General features: G+C 36.4%; 1 protein-coding gene across 1 annotated transcript in view; it reads left to right on the top strand.

Annotated features, from left to right (window-relative positions):
- The window catches only part of MSH3 (mutS homolog 3), a 107,085-nt gene that overhangs the window by 66,606 nt on the left and 22,190 nt on the right, over window positions 1-18,289 (top strand). Inside the window, exons 16-20 of the mRNA XM_065745232.1 lie at window positions 2,133-2,197; window positions 3,501-3,617; window positions 6,911-7,018; window positions 9,885-9,999; window positions 13,785-13,942. Coding sequence (XP_065601304.1) covers window positions 2,133-2,197; window positions 3,501-3,617; window positions 6,911-7,018; window positions 9,885-9,999; window positions 13,785-13,942 — 563 coding nt within the window. The remainder of the gene's footprint in view (window positions 1-2,132; window positions 2,198-3,500; window positions 3,618-6,910; window positions 7,019-9,884; window positions 10,000-13,784; window positions 13,943-18,289) is intronic.

Below are 18,289 nucleotides of genomic sequence, written 5' to 3'. Positions count from 1 at the left end.
ATTGTGCACATTTTTAAGAGTGGAGGCCTTTGTATGAGTGGATAGCCCATAAACAATTGTGGACTGAGAAATCTATCTTGAAACGAGTATATTATGGGAAGCTGTTACCTAATCAAAAGATGCAGCAAAAAAAGGTTTGCAGAAGATGGTCACTGAGGTGAGGAAAGACACTGAAGGACCGGAATTAATGGAAAGAGAATTGCATGAGGGGAGCAGAGAACAAGAAGTCTCTTTCAGATTAGATCTTTCTTCCCCAGCTTAGTCGGGTGTATTCCTACATTCTTGTAGCATGCTGACAGTTGTAGTAGTGTTCAAAAGCTGCTTCTTAGCAACTGGCCTGGGCAGATCTAGATTTATGGTTTGTTAGTTCTGGAAGAGAGTGAAGCTCCAAGGAAACTTCTCAGAGAAAAATGAATTCTAACTATTTGCTGTTTAATGTAGCAAGAATGTGATTAGATATTCAGTCAGACCATAGCTTGTTAATTTAACACTTGTTAAGTTCCTGTTAGAATTCTGTTGAGTCTCCAGATGACACACGCCTTTTCCTACACACTAGGAGTCACATCTTTATCTATCTTATCTTTTGTTTCCATACCTCTATTGTAAATTGTTATAGATGCTAAATGGAACAGAAAACTGTCCAAGTAACAGTACTGCTATTTGTTTCAGGCAGGATTGAAAGAGAAATTTGGCAAATGTTTGCTTTCTGAAATGGCATAAACAGTGATTTGGTTCCAGTGTATTTAATACTTACGTTATTTATCGAATAGAGCAAAGATTTAAATTGTGAAAATGCTAATGCTAATGCTTCTGTTGTTTTGAAGGAGGTCAGTTTCTTTCCTGGTTTCTCACTGGACACATGAACAAACTAGGAGATTAAACTGGCTGTGTTCATTTAGACTGCCTTGGATTCAGTTAGGCATCCAGCTTAGACGTAAATGGTGTATTATTTTCTGCCTTCCTTTTTTAAATACATCTTATTTAATTACTTTGAAATGAACTTCCAAAAAAATCTAATACCAGAACATCAGCAGCAACGCTAGCAGTAGCAGCAGTTAGCTCGTTTCCAATCTTTGCAGATCTCCACTTCTACCTATTTGCAGTCCTGGTATCTCATATGTATTATGCATTTTAAGAATTTCTACAGTATCAAATATTTAAGGTGTCTTAGATGAGTTAAGAGCGAGCATCTTATGTTCTTTGTGAAAATCTGTGATCATTTTTTAATTATTATTCCTTGTACTTGAAGGTGATTGCTGGATATTTTGGTGAGAGAGGGATGGTTTTATCTAAATCATTCTAACTGTAATGGAAAAGCTTTTTGAGATGAGAGTCTGATAGTTTGCTGTAAAGGTGATCAGATTCTGTGTTAATTTAATCTCTGTTAGGAATCTATTTTGCAGCTAAATTCTTTTATTTGAGAAAGCCTCAATTCTTTGACATCTAGGACCTCAGCGCAGTGCTATAAAGATAACCAATATGAATCATATAAAATACTGCAATAAATACGATACAATTTTTGTTCTTTGAGCCTCTTACCATTACTGCTGTTTTCCCTTATTCCTTCTCTTTCTGACATCAAGTTAATCTAAATTTGAAGTAATGTACTGTAGATAAGCGCTGGCATTTGAGACTTTGAGTTCTTGTTTGTGAAATGTTACAGGTGAGTGTGGCTCAGTGTGAATCACTGATCCTTCCTATCTCTCTGGTATGGAGTATCCCCAGCACATGTGGATTATAATGTAGGTACTGTGTAAATGAATTGTGTGCTGATTGGGTACATAGCTAGGTCAGATCACATAACAAGACTCACTCAATAGCTTTGATCTGGGTTTGTCTTGGTAGGAGGGAGGCAAGAAGAGCATGTTAGTTGTTGGAGAAGGACAAATAAGCTGCAGCAAGGGGTCACAACTCAGGAACAGCTCAGGGAGGGAGCTGCTGGTTGAATGCGTACATGTCATAACCCTCACTTCTGGGGAAAAGGAACATTAGCTCCTGGTCTACTCAGTTTCTTCAGGTCAAACATGGTTTTCCTCTGATAAAAGCTGATTTCTTGTTAAATGAAAAAAATATGGTTCTGTTGTCTTCCTAACAACCTGTGATGTCTGACACTGTGTTTCTGTTTATTTTAGTTTTTGGTAGAAGTCAAAAACTCCTATATATCATGTGTGCCATCTGACTGGGTTATGGTTAGTAGGTATGTAAAATATCTTTCAGGTTTGTTCTATACTAAAAAATAAGAACAAGTATGTACTTTGGTACTTTAACCCCAAGCACATGCGTGTCGCTCCACATAATTTTTATTTTTAAATTGAAAACCGATTTGAAATCAAACGATTGTATTTATTTACTGCTGTAAGTTTTGCTTAAAAGTGTACAAAACCAAACTGAACAACTAGAGTTCTTGAAATGTTTTAATGTAATATATCCTTAGTGCAATATTTTACGTTTTTTTATTATTTGTCATGTATATGTGTTGGTGTCTGAACTGTTGTTTTGTTTCATTTGTTCTTGTAGTTAGTAGATACATGCTCCTCAAAATCATTACTGTTCTTATTTCATTTAGAAAGGTAAAGGTTAGCAAGCATAGATCTGTTTGTATGTCTCCAACTTATATTTAAAGTGGCAGTTTTGCTCATAACCACAGATATTCCTTGGCTTGCTACTTAGTATTATCTAATCACATTCTTAGACATTTTTGGATAATTTTTTTTCAGTACGGAGGTGAAATGAACAATGTAATTGGCTTTTCTTCCTTTTTGGTCACTTACTATTTAAGCACCTTGGTGTTGTAATGTATAAGCACAGACATCTATCACCGGAAATAGGCATAATCAGAATGAAATCTAAGTGTTTTTATTGATTTATAGAAGAGGTCGATATCAAACTGAACAGATTAAACAGAAGTAAAGAAGAGCAAATTGCAGTTAATATGGATTTTGAATAACAAAACAAAGCAATAAGAACAGACAAATTAAAAACAAACAAATTTTAAAAAAGCACAGGAAACCTTCAAAATTAAAAAATGTCTGGGAGTGCTAGACAGTAGTCAATGAAATTACATGGATAAACAAGTGTTCCAAACAGAAATGAGTATGCATGCATACGTATGTATTTAACACGTTTATGTCAGATTTATAATAGTTTTCTTTTTTAAGCTGATTTTTCTTTCTTGGTAATTCTTTGCATATTCAGTCAGTAACAGGGAAGTCACCCGTTTGTGTGGTGTATGGCTGAAGAGAATTTTGTGAAACACATACACGTTGCTGGTATATAGTTCTTAGTGAAAAACCTTTTAAAAGCCTTCTGAATGGACAGTGGTGCAGTAACCGATCACTTCGCTGACAGTACAGATCACTGGCATCAAAAGGGTACTATTGCAATAAAATGTGTTTTCAAACCTCACAAAGAATAAGAAAATTTGCCTAATTTTGAACATAAATGGTATAACTGATTGCTTAGTAACCTTAACTTCCTGTTTGGCTTTTTCTGTCTTCTAGCACAAAAGCTGTCAGCCGTTTCCACTCTCCTTTTATTATAGAAAATTACAGAAATCTCAGTCAGCTTCGGGAGCAACTAGTCCTTGACTGTGGTGCTGAATGGCTACGTTTCCTAGAGTGAGTTTACAAAATAGCCCTTATCATTGTATTGTATTGTATTTTATTTTTATTACTAGAACAGAAAAACAAAGATGTTTATTTTAGGAAAAAAAATACTTGATTGTTATTTTACTTTGAACAAATTTAAAGATATGGTCAAAATATTGTTCTTAAAATATTTTAAGGTGAGACCTTAAAACTGACTGAGAATTGAGACCAGCACTGATATCTCCAGATTTTGAAATTCTGATTAATATAAGTTATTAAGTATATGCATCTCTCAAATTTTGGAAGTTAGTATCACAGCACTAAGAATCTGACAGTGCAACTCCCTGTAAATGAGTGAAACAGCATCTAATAGTTTTATTAGGGATGCACAATGCAAATGGAGAGAAATAAGAATTTATAAGGTAAACAAATTATCTTCCAGTATTAATTGATAAATTGTATGGTTTCACAGTTAAGTGTACCAATACTAAAAGAAAAGAATGAAGTACTTTTTCAGTGTTTCTCACAGTTTTTAGACTGCTATTTGACTCTTCAGCTGAAAGATTTTAAAAATGGGAGTTTAAAAATGATTTCTCAATTTCTGAATGCTTTTGATTCTTCAGTTGTCAGGTTATCACTTATTTTTTCATTTCCACAAATTACAGGCCACTGAAATTGTTCCTTGTGCTGTTTACCGATTAATACTTGACTTTCAGTTTTGATTTTGTCCCTGCTACTGAAACTGAGCAAGTTGCCTCTAAAGCTTTCTCAATATGACAGGGACTTTATATCTGCTGTAATCTACCATCATACTGAATATTGGAAAGTAAACATCACAGTGTTGAAGTCTTCTATTCTTCTACTTATGTGTATTTTATATGTCAGTGACCTTTCCTGTAGTTACCTTCTTTAAAACTGACTGTATTTTTGTATATCATCAATTCTGCTGTGTTCTGGTTTAAATATTGAGCAGACAATATGAATCCACTGTTTGTCTTTCTGAGAGGAGTGATCAAACTTAATGATGCAAAACATAAGTATCAAAATACTTCTGTGGTTGATGTCTGTAAGTTGTGTTCCATATCTGCCTGATGTGGTGGATTTGTCTGTTCCAGTTTTGGGTCACGTATAATAGAATAGAATGGTTTCTCCTAAGGGTCCCACCTCGTGGACTGGGCTGGATATGCATTTGGCTTTAAGTGTGTCCTTCTCCAGGAACTCTCACAACGCTGTATGTGTAGAGACTCCTTGCTGACAGAATAGGGATCTCTGAACTCAGAAGGTGAGCAGAGGGGGAATTAGAGTGGTTCTGCAAAAACAAGAACATGAACATTTTGAATCATGTTGCTGTGTGTACAGGATCCACGCCAAGAATATCATTTTATGAGGATAAGAGGGGTTGGAAGCAGGTGGTTGGACCTAGAGAGAAGGAAAGGAATTTGTGCAGGATATCTCTGGCAGGTGCTAACATAGTTGTAATGTGATGTGCTCCAGCAGCCTTTGTTAATCATTTTACTCACCCAATGACAGTTTCCAATTAGCTATCAGCAGATTCCTTTTGCCAGTCCTGATGCAGCACTAGACTAGCAGCATCTCTTGGATTTCTGTTCTTTATGCATCTCCAGAACCACAGGTTGACCACGCATATATAAGATATTAGCAATATTTTGGAATAGTACTGTTAAAATAGGAATAAAACACTGTGGAAATCACTTATGATGATTAGTTGCTGAGTGATGTACTGGATTTTCCTGTTTTAATAAGTATTAAAATGAGCTTTCATGCTGTGAGCTCTTCAAAACAGTTGTGAGGTCTGAAAGTCATATTTTCTGGTTCTTGCATTGCCAGAAGTTCTGTGAGTGCTATAGGAGCAGAACCATCGTTTTCCATTTCCTTCATTGGTGCCCAGGTCATGCTGAATGTGATGCCACGTGTGTAACTGAGAGGCTTTGCCTATTGGTAGGAATCTAGCAGTTATGTTTATTAGAAGTGAGAAACACATTCCAGTTTGCTCTTCTCTAGCTATTTTGGGCACCTCAGTACGGGAAGGACATTGAAGTGCTGGAACAGGTCCAAAGAAGGGCAACAAGGCTTGTGAAGGGCTTGGAGAGTATATCCTGTGAGCAACTGGAGGAGCTGAAGCTGTTTAGTCTGGGAAGAGAAGGCTGAGGGAAGACCTTACTGCTGTTTTCAAATACCTGAAAGGTGATTGTAGTGACAGTGGGGTTGGTCTCTGCTCACTGGTGACGGGACGAGGGGAAGTTGTGCCAAGGAAAAACTTCTGTACAGAAAGGGTTGTTAAGCAATGGAATAGGATCCCCAGGGAAGTGGTTGAGTCACTCACCATCCCTGGTTGTGTTTAAAATGTATCTGGATGTGGTGCTCAGGGACATGATGTAGCAGTGGGTACTTAGATTTAGGGTAGTATGGTTTGGTTGTGGTTAGACTTGATGAACTTGGAGGTCTTTTCCAACCTGAGCAATTCTACAATTCTGTGATTTGAAACACTGTGAAGTATCTCTGTTAAATAATTATTGTCACTAAGTTAGCCATGTAAATTTGAATTGGCATATGTTAACCTCTCTATATTAGATCTGTTGCTTCTCCTGTTTACTTTACTGTTTTCAATGTTGGTAGCAGCATACAACATTCTGCCATCTCCCCCTCAAATTTTGCTTGTTTTCTAGTTTTTTTATTCCATATTGTTTCCTTGAGCTTAGGAGATGAGAAAAGAAATTCGTAAGAACTAAGAGAATGAAGTTCATTGAAAACTGTTTTCTCCTGTTTCACTGAAAACTTCAGCACTGCACTGAGGAAAAGAGTACCCTAAATAGAAAACTACTTCTCAAAGTTTCTGTTGTAAATTCCATATTTTTTTGAAATTGTAGTCAATTCCTGTGCTCAGAAACTTTTATTTTATATATATGTATATATACATTTTTTTTTACTTTAGCTTACAATCAAACTGAATTTGGAATTCAGTTACCTCTGTGATAAACAGTGACATTTTTGTAGACCTCATTTAGGCAGCAAGGGATCGACTGCAGATCTTTCATATGCTGCCTAGTGAATTTCATTTTGTCTGCATTTTTGCATCTAAAAATGATTCACTGTTACAATAGGATCATGAAGTTTATCTTGATTAAGATTGTGTCATCGTATTATAACCTAATACACTGCTGGGAGATTTGAATTTGTGCCTTTTGATAAAGGAGCTTTTTGAAAAACTTGCACGGGGTATATTTTGAAAATACGTTTGTATTTGTATGAAATTAATTTCTTCTCTTTTCTTCCTCCTGCTATGTTTCCCCATTTTGGTATAGCCATTTTAGTGAACATTATCACCCTGTATGTAAAGCGATTGGTCACCTAGCAACAATCGACTGTTTGTTCTCATTGGCACAGGTGGCTAAACAAGGAGACTACTGCAGGTAATCAATTTTTAATTTTTATTTCAGATTTTATACAGAAATAGAGTATTTAAAGCAAATTTGAGTATATGTAGCACAGTATGTATAATTAAAGTTGTTTACAATAGTTTCATTTTAATTTGATTTTGCACATGCTTCCAGCCTTATTTCAAATCTCAAACATTGCTGTTCACATTTGATGACTTATATTTGTCATTTTACATGAATATGGTATACAGTATTTTAAGGTTACATTTATATATGTTGAACTTCACTTGGAAATTTTTGTTAAAATATTGTTCTTTCTAGTACTAAAGACTGTGGTGAGGCTTGTTTTGTGGATGCATTTCAGGAGAAGCTGGGTGCCACCTGCTACAGCAGTGATAATGTATCACCAAGGATCCTAGGATAGTGTGCTCACATCCATCTGACAAAGACCTGGGTTGCACCTGCAGTGCAACCTGGGACTCTGCTGGTGCCAAGGCTGTCCCTCTTGCGCTGTGTGCTGAGGAGACATGAGTCCTCTGCTTCCCTAGAGACTGGTTCTAAGCTTGTTCATGAGCGTGTCCACCCTGTAGTTTGTGTGTTACTTTCCCATCACGAGCCCAATCTCTTGCCTCCACACGAAGACAGTTACTCTCTCTAGGGTGTCCATTTTCATACTAACAGGGCTCTATCCCCACAAATATGCACTGAACTACTACTTGTGGGTGCTGCCCTACAGGCCACTGGTTACTATTTGTGAGCTCCATAAAGAGTTGATTTCCAGTCCCCAGTTTCCAGTAAATGTTTTCATTGTGAGGCTGTGCCACAAGTAATCAGACAATTACGTATGAACAGCCACCTGAATTAGCAATGTTTGAGACTTGTGGAAATACAGCAGATTGTGTATTGAATGTTTGTAAGTTGATTTCCCTTCATCCTCATGTGCTTCTGCATTAATACACCATTACAGATATTATTGATCTGCTATGGACACTTGGGATCTTGTGTGCTTCTATCAAAATCTCTTTGAAAGTAATTGCTCCCTTATTTCTGTATACTCAGATGAGAAAACAAACTGAAATCTTACTAATTCACTGTGCAGAGTTTAAATAATTCACTGGGTGGTAAAGAGAGGCTTATAGCCTATAAACTGGCAGGGAGGAGTCTTCGCAGTTATACTTCAGCCACAGGGAAGATGCCAATAATTAATTTTGAAGGGGACTTTCGTGTTAACTAATTCATGCATTTTAAGGGAGGTTTTTTTGTCAGAGTAAGGATAGTGTCATAATCATCCTACCAGATTTTCCATGCAGCTGCTGGAAAGAGGTAAGCACCTCTCATAGCTTCCAAAGGGTACCTTGGGAAACCTGTGATGAGAGGCTCTTCCTTTATTTGGAAGATAAAGTAAGTCAGGGCTCTCAGGCAGCAAAGCTACATATGTAAAGACGGTAGTGTAAGTAGCCAAGACATCATTGTATCATGTTTGTGCTGTATACTCTGCAGCTTGTGAATTTGTAACTTCAAGGAAAGACGTAATATCTTTCCATGACTAAACCCCTTGAAATGCATTCCAAAGCAATTCAAGTTTTTCCCTCTGCATGACATATGCTTGTCTCATTGTGAAGAGGTAGAAAATACCTTTTGAATGAGGCTCTGCTTCTGCAGACCCCATTGTCTGGAACCAGAACAACGCAAGGCCCATAGCATCCTGAAACTAGATCCTGTCTCACAGTTATATGGAGGACCTGAGCAGTTAAAGGAAAAAAGAAGTTAGGATTTCCAAAAGATGAGGGCAGAATTTTAAAATACCAAATGGATCACTTAGCATTAGTTCTGAGGTTTTATTTGAGTATTCTCTTTTTTCAGCTGTTGCCACTTACCTTAAGTTATTGCTCTAGTCACAGAGTGCTTATACTTGTAGTGAATGAAAAAGTTGGAGAGGCATGAAGCCGTATTTACCTCTTCATTGGATGTTGAGCTTCACTTATGATGAAAAAGGAGAACTAGGTTGCAGAAAACAAAAATAAATCACAGTCGTAATTTAATGACTGTGCTGATCTGCTGTTTTTGTTATGTGAAGAGCACACAGCTTTTTGATGTGGAACTTTTCAGACTGGTATATAACAGAATTATGAATGTTATATTAGTGGTATCCTTGGATATAGTCTAATTTGGAGCCAAGGTGAAACCATTTGAAACAATACTTTTCATTACACAATTTTGAGGAAAGATACAACTAGCATCTGTCTGGTTTGTAGATTTATTTCTAAAAGGAGACTCATTTCAGTGCTTCAGCTTAGTTCATTCTTTTTGTAGACAGTAATTCTGATGACACTTAAACATGTTTGGAAGTTGCTGCCAAATATAAGTGCACCTCTGTCCTGCTGAAGTCTGTGATCTGAATGGTCGGTGCAGTCAGTCTCAATAAACGTAGTTGCACAAATTTCTTTGCTAACTCTGTGTCAGCCAAGACTTGGCCCCATTGCAGGCTAAATGAGTTGATGACCAAGATCATCCTGAGAATATCAAATACATCCATAAGTGGTGGAAATCTGCAGGAGCTGCTGCAACAGTGAGAGGACAAAAGTCTACTGTTGTCAGATAAACTGCTTTGCTATTGCTTGTTCATTTTGTAGTTCTTAATAGTTCTTTGGAATGAGTTTTATAGATAATGAAAAAAAATGTAAATACTTAAAAAAATCTCAATATAAACAGCTAATACTCTTTAAATGAAATGAAGCCAATCTTTAGAAATATTTGATGTCATGAATTCTTCTTCTATGTGTCATTTGTATATTTTCAGGCAAATCTTCATTGTAGATTAGCCTCCCTCCACCAGGTTTTAGTTCTAAGTAATCAATTTCAATACACACTGAAACTAATGTGTCTTTATTTTTTTCAGACCAGTTGTGAAAGATAATCAGCAAGAAATAATTATAAAAAATGGCAGGCACCCTGTGATTGATGTACTACTAGGTGAGCAGGATCAGTATGTCCCAAACACCACTAACCTATCAGTAAGTATTGAGATACCCTTTGAGCTTCATATCATTTAGGGGAAGGAATTCTTGATTTGCTTTCTGGCCAGCAAGTTAAATAATTTAATCTTAGAACTGGTTGCTTGCTTACATGTCAGAGAAACATTGCATCACACAAGCACATCAGTTTTGTCCTTTTGCTGTTATCTTGCAGCCAGAGTCTTTCTTAGCAACCCTGTTTGGACTTAATGGAATTAAAAAAAAAGAGTGAAAAAAGGTGATCTGAAAATTAGGAAAATGAAAGTTTTAAATGCTTTTTTTTGAAATGTAAGTGAATAATTACAGGAATATTACCAATGTCATTAGAGGTAGGGTGCATTTCATAGAGTCATAGGGGTTGGAAAGGGACCTCGAGAGATCATCGAGTCTAACCCCCAAAGAACTTTGTTACTTTTGTTTCCATAAGAATTTTATCTCAAATTTGAGTAGTTCTTAACTGTTGTTTTTCCAAAGGAATATAATAGATAAAATTATCAACTACTTGAATTCATGTGTTACTTTTACTAATTACTAGAGTAATTTTTCCAAATTATTTCTAACATAGCTCTTTTTTTTTTTTTAATGATGTTATGTGTTCTCTTTCTCCCTGGAAGTACAGAATTCACACAGTGTTTCTTAATTTGATGATGAAGATTTGGAGCTCTGTCTATTAAATCTGCAGTACTGTATAAACAATCTTTTGTATACACTACTACATAGTAATTTTAAGAAGCCATTCATATTAACATAGATAAAGATCCTCAGTGTGTAGCTGCAGATTCTGTGTTCTCCTGGCTTGTTTTATGCAACAGAGAATTAAGTAACATGATGTTGAGAAATGAGAAGATGACTGTTTTTTTGGTATTGTGCTGAGAGTAAGTTGAAGAGGGCCCCTTGGTGTTCTTTGTGCAGTACTGCCTATGTCATATGATGTTGATGAGCTAAATTTACCTTAGATTGAAAACATTACGATTTATTATTTCATAAATCAGTTTCTGATGAGCGTGTTTTATGAGGGACGCTCTGAAAGTAATGCCTATTTTATGACGTTGGCCCATGACTTCAGAGGCAGATGGTGGTAGAGCAATAGAGGTTGAACCTTCCTGCCCATATCCAGTTGTATGTTGTTGCCATGGGACAGATTGCAGCAAAGGGACACTCTGACAGAATGGTGTCTGACATGGAAGTGCGTATGAAGCAAAGGTGTGTCATTGAATTCCTCCATGCAGAAAAGATGGCATGCACTGACATTCCTGACTCTTGCTGATCATTTATGAGAGCCAGCCAGTGGTTGTGAGCACAGTGAGTGTGTTTCAGCAGCTGCAGCAGCGATGTGAAAGACAAGCCATCTTCCACATAGCCATGTAGATAGTTACAAGCATGCAGTCTTTTCAATACTAGCAGAAAAGTATAGCAAATGGTAGCAACAATGTTGAAAAACTGTGCTCCATCAAACAGGGTTATTAAGCTCTTTGTGTCTCTTTTAGTTTCCATGGAAATAAATAGAAAGCATTATTTTTGGAGCAACTTAAATCTTTTTCTCACCTTTCCTGAAAAACTGATTTTTTATTTTTTTTTAATATTTGACTGTATCTTTTTAAATATGTTATCATACTACATTTCTTTTCCTAATGAATATAAAATTACGCTTGCGACTTAACCTCTCAATACCTTTCTCCCATTCATACATTAAACGTAGAAAAGGTAGCAGATGTCAGTGTAGACTCACTGGCAATGTAAGCATTGTTCAAACTCGTAGGTATTTCTCTGGAAATATTTGTAAATACTGAGCAATGATATAGAGATTGCACAATACCTCATAGGACTTTTTCAAAATTGCTTGTGAACTCTGAAACAGTGACAGATGGCACTTAGAAAAAATTCAGCATTTCATTCAGTAATCCTCATTTACTTTTTCCCTTTATTCTCCTTCTAATGTTAACATCCCATATACTGTGTATTACAAAGGCAAGTAATCATGGTAGAATCACCTTCTCTCCTAGTTTTGATTTGAGTTCTCTTTTTCGAGAGATATGGGTGTGAATCCAGTTTATTAAAATGTGTGTCTGAGTCAGCAAGGTAATGTGCTTCCTGTCATGGGTTCAGCTGAAACACTGTCAGATACCTAACTTCAGGAAAGCTTTCTTTACTCTGTCTTGAAGTGAACATCTTATCCATTAACTTTACCATATATTCCAGTAAGGTATTGGCTTATGGTTGCATGTTATTGTAAGGGTGGATGTGTTCCCTGAGCTGATGCTCCAGTATATATGTTCATTCTGAAAGCTGGGTTTGCAAACCAACCCCAGTCTCAGAATATGCTTGGAGAGACCATGGAGGAACACCAAAGAAAAGCAAGAAACTTGTGGATTTTAGCAACTCATTCTGCTTTTCAGTATCTGTAAGTTTTTGTGTTGAGACAAATAATGGACCTGATGGAGTTTTAGTAGCACTACTGAAACTATACCTTTGAGACAAAAACATTATGTTTTGTTTCCGTCCAGTCATATGCATTTTATTACATCCATTCTTTATTCCTGATAATGGCATTTTCTCTGTCTTTATTGCAAGCTCTTTATGAATGTGTTGTTTTTGGTTTGTTTTTAGGAAAAGGTGAAGAACTTTTACATACAATAACTGGTTGCATATATCTTCTGTATGGTCTAGTTTGTGTTACAGTAGTGTTGATCCTATATTAGTGTTGTTTGCCTCTCTTTTGACAAGAATGAAAGTTCAGAAGAAAAGCAAATCTATAAAAAGTTTTTTTTCTTTGGAGAACTTGTAATTTTGTTATTGTCACAGTGTCTGATGACTTCCAGGTTTCCTAAGTATTGTGGCAAATATTTATTCTGTGCAGCTTGTCCTCTCTTACATGCACCTCCTATGGGGCAAAGGGATTTGTTGACTTTTTATTAGATCATAAATCGTTGCATTTCATTGTGTGTCCCAGTAGAAATGAGAAGTCTGATTGTCTGAAGTACTTACGTAACTTAAATTCCTAGTCTTGAGCCCTGAGAAGGCTTTATAGGTTCACTGATGAGTTTCCATTTGTATAGCAGTTTTCCTGACCAGAGTATGAATGCTTTTTTTAGAGCCATAAACAGGTTATGGTACTTTAGGAAGTCTTACAGCTGAGATGAGCTGTTGTGTCTGATAACATCTTCCTCAGGATTTCAATGATTAGATACACTGATCTTTCAGAGGTTGAACACAGTCTGCTTACAACATCTGTATTGCAGCCAAGTATTGCTAAACTCATCAGCATCTTGATTTCTTGTAGTGGCCTGTCTGTTTTGATGTGGGTTGTTGAAAGGTTTAACATGTAGGCCAGGTCTTTTTCTCCCAGTTTTTTTCCCACTTGGCAGTAAGAACTCTTAACTGGAAAGGAATCCAGATCACAAAAAATTAGAGTGACACTGGCTGTTCTGAAATCTTTTCTCCATTTCTTTTAAGAAAACTGCAATAGAAATTTCTTGGAGAGCTTAGCTCCTGGATGGAGAAAGGGAAAATTTTTCCTCAGTTTGTCCACATTGCTCAAGAGTAATGAATGTTGATTACTTTCTCGCCAGCCTGGGGAGATCTTAGGAAGATTTATCCACATGAGACTTCATAATATCTTGGGATGTGGATGTGATGAACTCTAATGAGGGAAGCTATTCACATAGAAAGAGAATGCTTAATCCTGAGGATGTCCTGTATTTCTCTGAACAAATTTATACACACCAGTCTTTCTTATATGTGCCTCACGTGAAGACAATAATTTAACCACTGTTTTGTGTTTCCAGAGGGATGGTGAAAGGGTCATGATAATAACTGGACCCAACATGGGTGGAAAGAGCTCCTATATAAAGCAAGTGGCATTGATCACAGTCATGGCACAGATTGGTTCCTATGTTCCTGCAGAGGAGTCAACAATTGGTGTTGTGGATGGTATTTTTACCAGGTAATCTTTTGAAATTTGCTGTTTGCTTATGAAAACAGAATACTGAAGATGTGGGGATGCATCAAGGTGAATTTCAGTTTTCATTTAGAATGTCAGAATTTATACTTTTTTGTTGTTGTTGTTTTTAAATATGTATACTGATTGTTAGGTTTTACTTTTCTGATTTTTTTGATCAGCTGTTTGGCTACAGTAACTGTTTTGGAATCTTTAAAGGATAAGAGTGTTAATGCTTATGTCTTCATTAAGATTCAGATGTTTGATTTCATTTGTCTGAATGGACATCTCAGCCAAGTATCCTACTGCATGATACCTAATTGATATTTACCCTAAAATGAATGCTGCCACTCCTGAAAATCATGTTGCAGTTCTGCTGTGCTATCTAGTACATCATTCCAATATTTTGGACTGAGAAATTTGGGTGTGCTTTTATTCTCTTGCCTGTACTATCAGTCTTAAGTATGCATCTCTTGATGTATTGTATTATTGTATAAAAGGTATACCTTTTATACAATGAATTAATGGGAGTTCATTTCACTTGGCAGGTATCGGTGTCATTTTTAAAATAAAATTGAATAAATTCTAAGCATTACTAGGACAGTCTAAACTTTTCTTTATAGTCAAGAATTACTGTGGATTGTCCAGCCTCTGCTTCCTCTCTTCTGTCTATTTTAATCAGCAAAAGTTCTGTGTTCCTGATGCCATTTGAGCTGGATAATTATTTATGGCTCTAAGTTTCATGAAGATTAGTATTACTTGTGGTAGAATTTTTTTTTTTTCCTGAAATGTTACAGCTGAGTGCGTTTCAGAGGTAACTTTTAACAGAGAAATTGAAATATTGTTCATATGGGGTTGCTTCATCGTATAGAGATGTTGTGTTCTTAGACATCACAGTGCCATTATAAAAAAAAAATGAACAAAATAGTGCTTTGATGCACTTCAGTACTAAGCAGTTGAACAAATTAAAAAAAAGAATTTGTATTATTGTTCCAAAATTAATTGGAGCTGAATATTCAAAATAGTTACCTTTTTTTCTTCAACTTGTATTGAAAGTGATTGACTGGTTGATTGAAAAAGCACTTCTGAGTGAATGTAGAGATGCATAAGATGTAATTTATTTTACGACAAAAACATTTTAGTGTTGCTCACAATTGAAAGGTTATTTTTGTCTCCTCTGTTTTCAGATGAACAGAGAGTACCCTTTTGTGTTTGCACTAATTCATTTTCTAACCATAAGAGCATAAATCTGTTTCTTTTAAGCTCAGTTTCCCTTTTCCTCTGATGTTTGACTGTCACTACACCATGACTTTTTTAGCAGAAGGATTGTGAAGGATTGACTTGGTCACTAGGAGTTCCATTTTGTTAAGTGCCTACTAGCAAGTGAACAAATGGTTTATTGTCCTCTGTAGTGTGAAATCCTTGAATACGCAAGTTTCAAACATTCCCAGTGTATTTCTCTGCTTCCATTTAGGTTTTCCCTATGTATGTATTTTTGCATCTGTTCCAGTAAGCTTTTCTCTTCAACCATGCTACCTTATGCTTTTAGATTTTGAGCCAGAAAGGATTAGAGCAAGTCACCTCATGGCTCTGAGGTTTCAGACCACTTAATTTGGAGCCAGAGAGATTCTAATCCCCTTACTGATTTTTAACATATATATATATATTTTAAATATATAAATATATGTATATATTTTTATATATAAAAATACATTTTTTTAAATATAAAAATATATTTATATATTTTTTAATTTTTCCCTGTCTAAATTAGCTTTGGATTCTCTGCTAGATATGCCATTCTTTAATTAATGTGAGATATGTCAAAATTGAAATATGAACACAAGATGAGTATACTAATTATTTTAATTCTTGTTATTGCACTTGTAATTGAGTAAACTAATTGGCTTAAAATTAATCAACAATGAACTGAAAAAATATTATTTATAGAAATGGTAATGCATGTGTTACAAGGCTAGCATAAGAATAACAGGAAACAAAAAGGCTGGTTTGTGTCCGGCACCTGGATTGGGGCAATCCCAAGCACAAATAGGAATTGGGCAGAGAATGGCTTGGGAGCAGCCCTGAGGAGAAGGATTTGGGGGTGTTGGTTGATGAAGACTCAACATGAGCTAGCAGTGTGTGCTTGCAGCCCAGAAGACCAACTGTATCCTGGGTTCCATCAAGAGATGCATGACCAGCGGATTGAAGGAGGTGATTCTGCACCTCTGCTCTGCTCTCATAATACTCCACCTGGAGTACTGCATCCAGTTCTGAGGACCCAGCGCAAGAAGGAAATGGAGCTGTTGGAGTGGGTACAGAGGAGGGCCATGAAGATGATCAGAGGGCTGGAGTACCTCGCCCTCTGGACAGGCTGAGAGATCTATGGCTTTTCAGCCAGAAGAGACAGCTGCAAGATTTATAGTGGTCTACCAGTACCAGTGGCCTACAGGAAAGCTCGGGAGGGACTTTTTACAAGGGCGTGTAGCGACAGGATGAAGGGATATAGCTTTATACTGGAAGAGGAGAGATTTAGACTAGATATTAGGAAGTAATTCTTTACTGTGAGGGTAATGAGACACTGGATCAGGATGTCCAGAGTGGCTGTGGATGCCCCCTCCCTGGAAGCATTCAAGGCCAGGCTGCATGGGGCTTTGAGCAGCACCTGGTCTATTGGGGGGCATTCCTGCCAGTAAGGTGGGTTGGAACTAGATGATCTTACAAGTCTCTTCCAACCCAGACCATTCTATGATTCCTTTAGAAACTAAGGATATTAACTGATCTTTTGTAAAAGATAATCAGTAGACTTGTGCAATTTAAACCTTTCTCTTCTTTATAGTGTAAATTAAGAGAATTGGTGTTACTGTTGGGACTAGTGTTAAACATTTGCTATGAATTTCAGGATATTCGCTTAGATAGCCTTAGCTTTCCTTCCAGGACATATGTTCAGGAGACTGCTTTCATTTTGCTACTGCCTGTGGAGCATAGGGGCCTTCGTACCTCTATATATCCAAGTAATGATCATCTGAAGTCACCATGTAGATGATTTCTCACTGCTTTTCTGTCCCATCATAATAGTCAATAGCCAAAAAGTGATCTTTAGAGCCCAGTCTAGTCTTTGCCTAACTTCTTCATTTTCACCACACCCTTGAGCTTCAACCTCTGCCAAATTCTACAACTCAGAGGCTCAAGGTGTAGAGACTGTCAAGGAAGCAAACATCTTTATTTACTTTTTTCTTCAGAGTTCTGGAAATGTCTGAAAATATGCAGGTTTATCAGAACATGTTAATGTGGTGTTTCATCCTTAGTAGTTTTTAGCCCTAGGAAATTACTATTTTATTTATTGTAATGCTTGATTGGAGGAAAGAAATAATAAATTCAGATACCACATACTGTCTCTTATGTAGTTCCTTTAATGCACTGACTGGCAGACTGTACATTTCTAAGGGCTTATCTTTTGCCAAGAACTCTCATCTGGTAGGGGATGAGCTTGAAGAGATTTCTTTTCATGCTCTTTCTGCAACTCATCCTCATTCGAGCTTTTTTAATTTTGTTTTCTTCATCTTTTGTTATTGTTTTAATAGGATGGAGCTATGCAGACATTATTTCTTCACTGCCACCTCAGGCCAGAAATATCTCTCTGGAAAATGGGCTTTTGTTGTTGATAATTTTGGTATATTTTTAATCTTTTGAAAACGTTACACAGAAAGATGTCAGTTTCTAAGTTATTTTCATCACTGCCATGGTGTGTTGTTTTCTAGATGCTGCTATTAGCATAGCACTCCTGCTGTGAGGGGTGCTTTACTGGCTGACTATATGACAAGTTCTGTGCATCAGGAGCATCAGCAGTTCTGCTTCTTGCTAATTTTTTTTTTTTTATATCGAAGCTTTATAATGTAGTAGTATCTTTTCTTATTTGTAGACTGCATCTTCCAAGACTGAATTTATATAGGTTTAAGAGATTACCATTCATTTAGGATTTATGTATTGTGTTTTAAGTAAGGTTTCCATGGAAATTGAAAGGTTGCTGCTATGGTTATTTCTTTGGATATATTTAGTATTTATATGTCTCTGAATTGACTTTAAATACTGTGTTCTATTAAGCATTTTAAAGCTGCAGAAGAGATTGTAGTTTAAAGGAAATGTCTTGCTTAGAGATACAGTGAAAATAGAAATGATTAATCTTCATTACTAGGTGTACAGACAAAATACAGAGTAGAGCTGATAATTTCATTCTAGAGAGAAGGAAAAAGAGAGATCCTTTCATTGCTTAATGCCTCTAAACCCAGATGATCTGCTATTACCTGTCTGTTAATTGAAAACTTTGAGGCGTGAGAGTAATTTCTTCAGATCTCT

Source organism: Cyrtonyx montezumae, unplaced genomic scaffold, assembly GCF_038088225.1.
Source record: "Cyrtonyx montezumae isolate F1298 unplaced genomic scaffold, pur_monq_1.0 scaffold_34, whole genome shotgun sequence".
NCBI lineage: Eukaryota > Metazoa > Chordata > Aves > Galliformes > Odontophoridae > Cyrtonyx > Cyrtonyx montezumae.
This window is presented reverse-complemented; position numbering and strand designations above follow the sequence as displayed.